General features: G+C 48.3%; 1 protein-coding gene across 4 annotated transcripts in view; it reads left to right on the forward strand.

Moving 5' to 3' along the window:
• SH2D4A (SH2 domain containing 4A) overlaps positions 1-8,100 on the forward strand; it is a 59,118-nt gene extending 51,018 nt beyond the window's left edge. For all 4 annotated transcript variants that reach the window (XM_082715194.1, XM_082715193.1, XM_082715196.1 and 1 more), the window contains 2 exons: positions 6,064-6,284; positions 6,773-8,100. In XM_082715194.1, coding sequence (XP_082571320.1) covers positions 6,064-6,284; positions 6,773-6,865 — 314 coding nt within the window. In that variant the 3' untranslated portion in view covers positions 6,866-8,100. The remainder of the gene's footprint in view (positions 1-6,063; positions 6,285-6,772) is intronic.
• The last annotated feature ends 3,425 nt before the right edge of the window (positions 8,101-11,525 follow it).

The following is an 11,525-nucleotide window of genomic DNA, read 5'->3' on the forward strand; positions in this document are numbered from 1 at the left end:
GTACAGTTCACACTGCAGCTATTTTGATTGCTTCCATTTTTGACACATGCCTCCAAAGTTCCCTTCTGCTTGGAGAGCAAGACCCATCCATTTCTCTGTCTGCAGCTGTTCCCTGGGACTCCAGGTCCCCAGAGCCGAGCCTCCAGGCAGAATCCTGTGTCCCACTCCTCAGGCGTGTGCCAGCCCGCAGCCCCTGCCCCGCAGTCCCTGAGGCTGCGTGCCCACAATGGGAGGGATCCCACAGACAGTCTCAAGGAGCCCACCCAAGATTTCTTTCAGGCTAAAACCTTAATGAACCTGAGAATCAGCACTCAGAAGGGACAATGTGCCCTTCAACTATTTTGCTGAGAAGCGGTGATTTCTTCATTGTGGGGCCATTAGACTTCCGCCCCCCTCTCCCAGAGAGACTTTCAAGCTTCCATCTTTACTAAGCACATCCTGTCTCATTGACATATATGATTCATATACTTGGTAGAGTGGGGTGGGCTGTGGCCAGCAGCAAGAATCTGTCATATCTGCGTGTGGCAGGGAAGGACCACCACAAGTGCCTCCCCTGGCAGTCACTGTCCCACCCTGAAGAGGGACTAGCCCAGCATTAGCCCCAAGCCCTGGGACTTCACCTGCATTTTGGCATGAAGCCTTCAACACTAAGCATCAAAGCACTTTGAATTATTCTCTGGAGTTCTCCCATCTGACTGCCTAGTATTAGTTCAGATGGCCAGAGTAACTGAAGAGGAAATATAAAGAGGGTAAAGCTATGTCCATCTATTCAATCTTGAAAAGAGCTAGTGTTTCTGCAGCACATACCATGCATTATTGTAGGGTTTTTTTTGAAGACTCTTACTTTTCCAATAAACTACCCAGTGCAGCAAACTGGCTGCAAAAAAAATGTATGTATTTCCACTAATGTTGGGAGTAGTCCATTAACCCCAAAGGCCTTGCTTACTTGAGTTTTTCAGTGGATGCACTTGAGTCTTCCCCCTAATGCTGCCAGTCACTGAATGTCATGGCCCACATGTGCCCGGGAGCCCCATGATTGCCATTACTGATGCCCTGGGCTCGAGTCTTGTAGTTTACACTGTGTTCTTGGAGAGACCTAGAAGGACCTTGCAGGCAAGGGAAGGGGAGCCTGGGTGGGTGAGGGACAAGAGAGTGACCTGCTTTGGGGGTTCGACTTCAGGTTTTTTATGGAAAGAGGGATTTTGATATTTAGAGAAGAACTTTTAATCTGTGCTTTCATCACCAGAGTTTTCTTTGTCATTGCATGGTCTGATTATAAAATTTGGACACTCCTTTATGTTGGCAAAGGAGGCAGTAGAGTATAGTGGTTAAGAGCACGTCTCTGGGGCCAAATCCCAGCCTCCACCAACAAGCTGTGTGGCCTTAGGCAGGTCCCGTGAGTTCTGAATTTCTGTCTCTCATCTGTATAATGCAGACACTGACATCACCTGTCTCACAGAGTCATTTGAAAGATTCACGAGTTACTATATGTGAAGTACTTAGCGCTGAATGTGACACAAAGGAAGCCCTAATTAATAAGTGTTAGCCATCAGGGTAATGAAGAAAGAACAAATGATGTGATTTTAATTCTTGAATTATTATGGAAACATTAAGAATAATATTTTGAGAGCTCTAGTGTTCCTTATCCCAAGGGGCCTGAAACCTGAAGGTTGAGAGCTTGGTATCACAGTGTTTGTCCCTCTAGATAGAGGATCTAGGGCCGGTCCCAGAACCCCTTCAAAAGTACTTCCTTTACATACTGACCGGGTTAAAGAAAGCATAAAGTAGAAGGGAGCTACAGTGCGAAAATATAGAGCTCTCGTCCAAGTTTAAGACCTCCTATGGATAACGTGTGCAGTTTGCATTTGGCACGGTTGCTACGTGGGAAGAAGTTCTTCTATAACTCAGTTTTTTCTTTTATTCACCCCTAATCTAGGCACTTTGCAGTGTGGGACTTTGAGGTCACCTTAACAGCAGAGATGAGTTCCTCCATGAAAGTTATCTTGGTGCCATCTCCTCCCTTCAGGGTATTCTGGGGAGCCCAAGAAACAGAGAATCAGGACAGGTGACAAAAGCAGGAGTAAGAGTTCCTTGGCGGAGCTCGGGAAGGGTAGCCCTGAGGCCGCTCTCAGCAGACCCGAGTGGGTCAAGGGGAATGCTAAAGCCTGCCGTGTTCTGGGCCTTTTCAGGCCCTGGCAACAGGAATCCTGAGCTTAGGGAAGGTGGCAGAGGTCACTAACTCCTCAATTCTACACCCAAGTGACTGTACGTAAGTCTTCACGATAAATGCATCTTCTTTACGTCGCTTGGGTCGGGGCACCTGGGCGGCTCGGTCGGTCGAGCATCCGGCTCTTGGTTTCATCTCCAGTCGTGATCTCAGCTCAGGTCATGATCTTGGGGTCCTAGAATCAAGCCCTGCATCAGGCTCTACACTCAACTGGGAGTATGCTTGGGGATTCTCTTTCTCCCCCAGTGCCCCCCAACACTATGTTGCCCAGCTTAGAAATGAACACCTCTTTGCGAAATAAATATTCATAGTTTATTTTCAGCCAATTTCAGGAAAATTTCATGAGCTCGGGGGGGTTAAAAAGGAAAATACTTGAGTGAGAGACAAGAGACCTGAAACCATCACTAACTAATCCTATACCCTGGTCATATACCTGCTCTCCTTCCGCTTCCCCTTTTGTATGGCGATGGTAATAATACCAGTTCTGTTTGTTTTGAATTGTTTGGGAATTAAGTGAAATAACCCATGAAGACACGTTGAGCAATGTGAACTGCTAGCTCAGGGGAGTATTCTAGTTGGGTGAGAGCCTGGACTCTGAGACTGCCCGGGTGCAAGACCAGCGCATCCCCTGGCCTAACCACATGACCTGCAGCACATTAGGAACTCTGGTGCAGGTTTTGCTCATCTGAGATTTCAGAGAAGGAATAGTGCCTGTTTGTCAGGCTGCTTTAAGGATTAAGTGAAGTAAGGCACCATTTGAGGAGCGCCAGGCAAACGTGAAGGACTCTGTATGCTACTATTATTTGGTTACCTTCCATTTGGTTTTTAAACACATTTTCCAGACTCTGGACACAGGCGCTACAGATGTATAGACAAAGTTAGTAGTGCTTCAGAAAAACCTGAAATGCATCCCTTGTCCCTGTCCATAAGTGATCAGACTCGAGGCAATGGCTGCATAGAAGCCTCCCAGAGAGACGTTTCTGGCCTGATTATAAGACAGAATTATTCATTAGACCTTTTCTGGGCATCTTGTAAGTGGCAGGTGCTGAGAGTGTGAAAATAAGATGTGGTGGTTGGCCTCTAGGAGATCACAAGGATGTGGGGCAGGGAGAGACCGTAGAATGTGCTGTGAGTACTCCAGTGGAGCTGTGGATAGTACATGGTTGGGGGGGGGGCGCCTGGATAGACCAGGGGAGTCTCAGGTGGAGGTGGGAACAGGTGCTCAGCAGGTGCAGAGGAACCTTGACTTACTGCTCAGGGGGAAGTCAGAAAGCTTCATGCTATTAAGTTGCATCTTAGAGAATGTGTAGGCGTTTTCCAGAAGGAGGCTGTGGAAAGGGCATCCCACTGACCTGTCCTCCTTCTGTAAAGTGGTTGCTGCCACGTGGATTTCCAACAAGGGCCATGGTAGGGTTTCTGAGTTATTTCAAGTCTCTTGGGATCTATTCACCCTCTTTTGTGCAAAACATAGAGCCTACCATGCAGCTCTCCCTTCACTGCAGTGGGTTTAAAGCTCTGCTGTCCAACACGTCAGCCACTCCACATATGTGGCTCTTTACACCAAAATTAATTAAAATTAAATAAAATTAAGGGTTGAGTCCCTCTATCCTACTAGCTACATTTCAGGTCCTCAGTACCGCAGGGCCAGTGCAGGCATTGCATTGCCACAAAAATTTGTTGAATAGCACTGTCGGCGAGTGTGCCCTGGCATCACACAGAGAAAGGAATGGGACATTACTGTCTGCCCCCTCCCAGCTCCTCTGTTGGGAACGTCCAGGCTGGGTGCTCAGGCTCTCAGGGGTGGTAGGCAGCTCTGTCCAGGCTCTTCAAGAGTCAGAAGCTGCCCGGTAAGACCTCGTGCAGCGACATCTGCTTTCTTCAGCGACATCTGGGGTGGTTTTGGCACCCCCTGCCCAGATTCAAACGGAGCAGTGCTGAGGGAAGATCTGTCTTTTCAAAGTAATTGAAATGAAATGAAGTCAAAGAAAACTTTTTATTTACCCTTCATCACTGGCACATAAATCCTCCTGTGAACTCACAGAGGCTTGGTTCTTCGAATATGTGTGAAGAGAGCTGGTCAGAGGGAAGTTGCCTGGAGGCGTCACTGCCTTTAGGGGGCTGGATGGAGGCCACTGCTTCATCCATTCTTAAGAGTCAGGTAAGGAGACTGCTCAAGTCCGCAGCGATTAATATTTGACACTGGATTTTGGCCTTGCGGTTAAGAACTCTCTTTGCAGGCGGACAAAGCTCACTGTTTGGCAGCAATCATAGCCAAGCCTCCCTCCTTCAATGGAATCGTGATTGTGCGTGGACAAGTATCAGATGAGCCAGACGAGCGTTCTCTTCAGGAATGATAATCCTGATGTAAAGCAGAAAGAGCGAAGCGTGGTCTCCACAGCACTTCACCTCTGAACCTGCCTTCAGAACCTCAGTATTCGAGCCTCCATTAGGACTTACGATTTGCCACAAAATCATTTTATTGTGTTCTGGTGTCTCTGGAAATTACGCAGTGCCCAGATCTATGTGTAATGGGTAATAATTACAGTTTGAGAAGCTTTCGGGAAGTTTGATTTACAGCTACTGTCTGATCCGATTTTAGGAAGAATTTAACAACCCAGGTTCGGTTAAAATTTTCCAGAATAGCTTTCGTTTTAGGAATCTAAATCTATCTGGATAACATGGTAAGGTTATAACATCTACCCCATCTGTTGAAGTAACTTGGAATTTCAGAGTTAGGCTGTCGGTCTGGAAGTCTGGAAGAAGAGAGAAATCTTTCTTCCAGAATGCTGCTGCTCCTTCACTCATTTCTGAAGGGCAGTTTTCAGTGTCACTGAAAAATATCCCTGCCTTTATAGACAAATACAGAGTCTTGAAACTTCAGTCACGTTTAGTCCCTAGGGAATAGGAGTGAAACCTCATGAGTTTGGACTAGTTGGGGGACAGGCTGGTCTGAATTAGTGTGAATTCATGAGGCTTCTAAAGTGTGTATAAACACACACACACACACACACACAAACTTCATGTAAATTAAGAGTTTCATTTTGAATATATATGAAGACAAACATATATGAAGATATAAATATATGAGCACATGTGTATCCATATATACATACATGTACATATTTTTATTCCTTTAACTGCCACCGAAGCATCATTTAGGAGTAACCCAGTAGAAAGTAACCCAAGTAGAAAGACTTGTAGACCTCGGTCCCTCCCGGTTCTGTTACTAACTTGCTGACTCCTAGACCAGGCCCCTGAGCTTAGCACAACTGATATTTGGGTTGGAGGATTCTTCGTAGGTGAAGCTGTCCTTGCGCTATTGGATGTTTAGCAGCACCTCTGGCCTCTCTGGCTGCCCGTAGCCTCCTCTGCCCAAAAATGTCTCTCAGATTTCCAGAGGTTGTCCTGGTGGAGAACCACCATCTAAGACCATATAGGAAGATGCTCCAGGCCACAGAGTCCCCAGAAATAAACCGAGGAAGACACTTTCCAGTCCCCTTCCAGATGGAATGCTTCCAGGACACCTATAAAGGGTCCTACCAGACTTAGAAGCCACCTAACACCCGTGGTGTTATAACCGGGGGCATAGGTGGGAACATATTCTGAAGGCTAAATCTTGATGCTCTCATTTATGTTATCAACTGGCCGCTGTCAGCCGCCTGCTCGCCCAGTTACCCAGTACCAGGAGATGAATGATACTGTAGTATATTCTTAAGAAGTCCAAAATGGACTTGAAGTTGCTCTTACTTTTTCCTAAACTTTATGCATGCAGCTATATTAACTGAAGACAGTTCTGGAAATGATTTGGCTAAAATACCTGCTTTTCTTTCCCGCAGGGATCCTGACATTACAGAGAGCAAATGAGCTTCTGAGCACTTGCGAGCCGGGCAGTTTTCTGGTCCGCGTCAGTGAAAGGATCAAAGGCTACGCCCTGTCCTATCTGTCCGAGGATGGCTGTAAGCATTTCCTCATAGATGCCTCCACGGACTCCTACAGCTTCCTGGGCGTGGACCGGCTGCAGCACGCCACCCTGGCCGCGCTGGTGGACTACCACAAGGTGACCCGGTGTACAGGCTTGACTTGCTCTGTGAATTGTTGTCCCACAGCAGCTCTAGCAGTGAAAGGCAATTATCAGAAAAGAGATTGAGACGAGTAATGGGGGATTAGTGTCTGATAATTCTTCCGGATAATCAGGATTCTTAATTACAATTCCTTTATCGTTGAACCTAGTTCTTCCTCAGATACTCAGGGAGAATGCACTGGGGCCGAGAATGGAGGAGATGCTAAAAGCCTGTGCACACGCTGCTCGCAACTGAGGCCACACTTAGAACTCAAGCCTGGGAGGGAAAGAGGGTACATGGCAATTTGCAGATGAGAAAAATCTCTTCTAAGATTGCCATAAACTGATAAAGCTTCACGTAAATCAAGGGCAAACAAGAAGTCGTGTGCTCCGAGGAGGCAGGGAAGGGCATGACCTCCTTATTTCTACTGTCTCGACAACCTGCCCACCACAGCGCAGCCTGATCTCTGCCTTCTGATTCACAGGTGGAGCCCATAACCTCCCTGGGGAAGGAGCTCCTCCTCTACCCCTGTGGTCAGCAGGGCGAGCCGCCGGACTACCTGGAGCTCTTCGAGTGACAGCGGCCCCCGTGGTGTCCTGCGCCCTCCAGCTGGGCTTTCCTCTGGGTTAACACTGCTCAAACAGACCTGTGCGTGTGAGGCCAAAGTCAGCCTGCAGCAGAGCCAGCACTGACCAACGGGCAAGTGTCCTTGGAGCCCCGTGGAAATCTCTCTTCTGTGCAGATGCTGGAGTTTAACATTAAGAGAAAATCAACTCTGCACCATATTCACTCCAAAAGTAAATGGAGACAATCCCCAATCTCAGCAACTACCTAACGTGAAGGATACAACTTTAATGATGTATATAAAATGAACAAAGGAGAAATGGAAACCTTTTAGGAATTAAGACATACTTCAAAAACCAATACCTCCCGTGAACTATTTTATGACCTCTACGTTCCCTCTTTGCATCATTTCGAAATGTCTCAGGACTGTGTTTATATTAAGTTCATGTTGGCTTTGGGGAGCTGGCAGAAGAGCCTTCACGGGTGGCCTGCAAACACACTTCATTTATCATGCATGCTGGAGCCAGGATGTAAGGAAGAGACCTAGAAAAACAAAAGTTGGGAATGCAAATTGAATGAGGAGTTAAAACTGTAGGAGGAGAGGCTTCACGCGTCATGAAGTACTGCGGACTCTAGGGGAGAGAGCACGTTTTCGAGTCTCCTCGTTCTGGAGAGCAGGGACAGTGCCGGCCGTGTGTACTCTGGCTCCGTCGGGGAGCGCACCGCGAGGGGGAGCCGCGCACGCCTGAGGTGCTGTCCATCAGTGCTCACGCTCCGGCACAGGACACCTGTAAAGGGTCCTCCCGGACTCAGAAGCCACCTAACCCCCATAGGTTCACACCTATGCCCACCTTGTTCTGGGGTGGATGGTGTCCCGGGGAAGACAGGCTGAAGTCCCCAACCCTGGCACCTGCGAATGTGACCTTAGCTGGGAATAGGATCTTTGCCGACGTGATCGAGTGAGGATGAGCTCCTGCCGGGTCAGGCGGACGCTCCTCCGGCATCTGGTGTCCTTAACAAGGAGAGCGGGGTCGGGAGCCGGAGCCCCACAGGGGCGAGGCGGCCGTGGGGCCGCAGAGGCAGAGGCAGGTGATGCGGCTTCGAGCCAGGGAAAGCCAAGGCGTGCTGGCCGCCCCCACAAGCCAGGATCCTCCCTGGAGCCCTAGAGGGGGATGTGGCCTTGCTGACACCTTGGTTTCAGACCTCGAGCCTCCAAATCTACAAGAGAATAAATGTCTGTTGTCTTAAGCCACTGAGTTTACGGTAATTTGTTACAGCGGCCCTCGGAAACACACAGAGGATCCTTACAGAACCCGATGGTGCTACATACCGTGTGTGGCTGCACAGCCGGCCCTCCTGAGAGGAAAGGAAGAGGGGAGAGCAGAGTAAGCGCCCGCCGGCTCGGCTCCGCTCGGGGATGCAGGTTTGCTCGCTCAGGAATCCTTTGCCCTCTGCGTCTGCGCCACCAACTCCCAGCAACTCCCGGGCCGGCCCAGCCAGGGCGTCGCCTGTGGGCAGACCAGCTGCCTTGCCGCAGCTGACACCTTGGTTTTTCAAAGGAAAAACTTCCTTTCTCAAAGGAAGCAGACATTGTGGCAGTTTGTTCACGCGGTTGCTGGTTGTGTAGCCCTCGCGGGCTGTGTAGAACGTTAACAGGAGAAGGGGGCGGTGTACGTGTGTATGTGGGAGTGTGTATGGGTGCGTGTGTGCGCTTCCATGAGAGAGTTTTTAAACGCCTATCATGGTGAAGTGATTCCTGAAATATCCCGTGTGTTTCTGTAGTCCGAGAGACACCTATGAATGAGACATTTGTCCAAGAGGACCTGTCTTCAGCTGTCATTTCTAACTGTGATTCAACGGCCATGACATTTTAGAATTGCAGAGACCACACAGGACCCACATCTTCCACCGTTCCCTCTCTAAGCTTAGGTTTTCGCTTCTAATAAAAAAGGTATTTTTTTCTAATTGAGGTGTCCTTGACATTTAACCTTAAATTAGTTTCAGGTACAACATAACCGACTTGAAGTGTGAACTGTCAAGTGATCACCATTGTAAGTCTAATGATCATCCAACCACCTTACAAAGTCATGAGATTTTTTTCTTATGATAACTTTTAAGCTCTGCTCTCTTAGCAACTTTTGACTATGCATTCTAGCATTATCCACCGTAGTTATCACGCTGTACATACCCATGACTTACTGATTTTGTAACTGGAAGTCTGTACCTCTTCACTCCCGTCACCCACTTAGCCCCCACCCGAACCCTCCTTCTCTCTGGCAGTCACCAATCCATTCTCCGTATCCATTTGTTGTTTTGATTGCACGTATAAGTGAAACCATAGGGTATTAGCCTCTCTCTGACTTATTTCACTTAGCATAACACCATCAAGGTCCATCTGTGTTGCAAATGGCAAGACCTCATTCTTTTCTGTGGCCGAGTAATATTCTATCGTGTACACACACCGCCTCTTTCTATCCGCTCATCCACTGGTGGACACTAAGGTCGCTTCCGTCATCTTGGCTACTGTAAATAATACTGCAGTGGACCTAGGGGTGCATGTATCTCTTCGAATTGGTATTTCCGTTTTCTTTGGAAAGGAGAGTTACCGGGTCACATGGTAGTTCTATTTTAATTAAAAGAAGGTGCTTTTATTAGCTGATTTTTATTAATTTCATCCAGTTCTGTAATCTTACGGTTCTAAAATAAATAGAAAAGTACTTTATACGGGACGCCTGGGTGGCTCAGTTGGTTAAGCAGCTGCCTTCGGCTCAGGTCATGATCCCAGCGTCCTGGGATCGAGTCCCACATCGGGCTCCTTGCTCCGCAGGGAGCCTGCTTCTCCCTCTGACTCTGCCTTCCACTCTGTCTGCCTGTGCTCGCTCTCATTCACTCTCTCTCTGACAAATAAATAAATAAAATCTTTAAAAAAAAAAAAAAAAAAAACCAAATGGGGTTGAGGAAGCCTGAATTCTCATCCTAGCTCAGCTATTAGATACAGCCTCTGGGCTTTCCTTCTTGCCCAGAGTGTGGTAAGAATGTTCACACTGCACCCTGGGGGTCTCCCTTTCAGAAGGCAAGTCTCTACAATTGCGTCTTTAAAGAAGACACCTGTCCCACTGATGAGGGAGCAGAAGCCTGGCTGAGGGAGCAAAGCCTGGCTGACACCTCACAATCTCCCCCGCGTCGGCACCACTCCTGGGTGGGACAAACGTGACATTCTTTAGGACTCTCCCAACTATCTTGATGTTAATGGCTTGCTCTAAAAAGGAAAGACAACCTTGATCCAGCCTCGAGACCTCCCGTATCCGGCACCTTGTAGGCCCTCTCTAGCATACGAAAGCTCTGTTGAAACCTCCCTTCCCCTCACCTTCCCCCAACCGCAGGGCACTTAACCTGCCGTCCCTCACAACCCGGGGCAGCAGCTCTTCCTGCCCACGGGTCCTGTCCCGTGCTTTAATAAACCATCATTTTGCACCAAAGATGTCTCACGAATTCTTTCTTGGTCATCGGCTCCGGACCTCACCCCACCGAACCTCACCTAGGTTCTAGAACTTCATCACGACAACTTGCGCTTTCCCTTCCTCAGGAGTGGCCACAAATCGGAGTTGCACATCTCCCCTCTGCTTTCCAGTTGTGTGATCTCCTCCCATTCCTTTTCCTCTCTCCCTCCCTTTCTGCCGTATTCTCCGAGAGCTGCTGCTCATCGCCTTCCCTTCCGCATCACAGACTCCACATTCTGTGTTAATTCTTCTCTCACGGCCCCCACTGTGGACGTGAGCGTTCTATTTCCAGTGCACTTGCCATGCTTCCTTCTGTCCTCTGCCTCATCCTCACGCTTCCTACCACTGCCCCAGATTGAAAATGCTCCGGAGCCTGACAGGACAATAGTGCTTTTTCCTGTGTGGTAAAAACACACTGTTGGGTTGTGAGTGAGCTCAGCGTAGTAGAAAGTCTAGCAGATCTGGGTTTGGATCCTGGCTATATCACTAACCAGCAGTGTAGTTATTTTTTTAAAAAGGTTATTTATTTATTCATTTGAGAGAGAGAGAGAGAGAGCATGAGTCAGAGGGAGAGGGAGAAGCAGATTCCCGCTGAGCAAGGCTATCCACGCAGGGCTCCATCCCAGGCCCCCAGGATCATAACTGGAGCTGAAGGCAGACGTTTAACTATCTGAGCCACCCAGGTGCCCCCTAGCTGTGTGGAATCTTAAAAGAAGAACAATACTAAGCTTGTCTGAGCTTCAGCTCTCAAACAGGAGTGACTCAAGTCACCCATTGGATTCCAAGGCTTAGAAAAGAAACACATAAAGTCTCTTGGGTCCACAAAGCCAGGATTCATGCACTCTGTGCTCCTGTCATGAGCTCAGCTTGTACAAACCATGGGCTGTGCATGCCAATGGCCCATTTGCTAGAGCTTCTGGGATGAATCTTCAGGGGGGAAGGGAAGCTTATAGAGGTTATACTAGGGAATCACACAGTAGATTAGCCAGTTGAAATGGCTTGCAGAGAGACGGCTACCTTAGTCTGGATTAGAAATGGCAGAGAGGGCATTCTCTTAATGTCGAATTTTGACAACCCCAAAGTTAGCAGTGACCTGTCTTTACCCAAAATTGGTCATTGACAAATTGATTCAGTTGTGCGGGAACTCCTGATCACAAATCCCCAAGTATTCAC

The sequence above is a fragment of the Mustela nivalis genome (assembly GCF_964662115.1).
Source record: "Mustela nivalis genome assembly, chromosome: 20".
NCBI classification, from domain to species: domain Eukaryota; kingdom Metazoa; phylum Chordata; class Mammalia; order Carnivora; family Mustelidae; genus Mustela; species Mustela nivalis.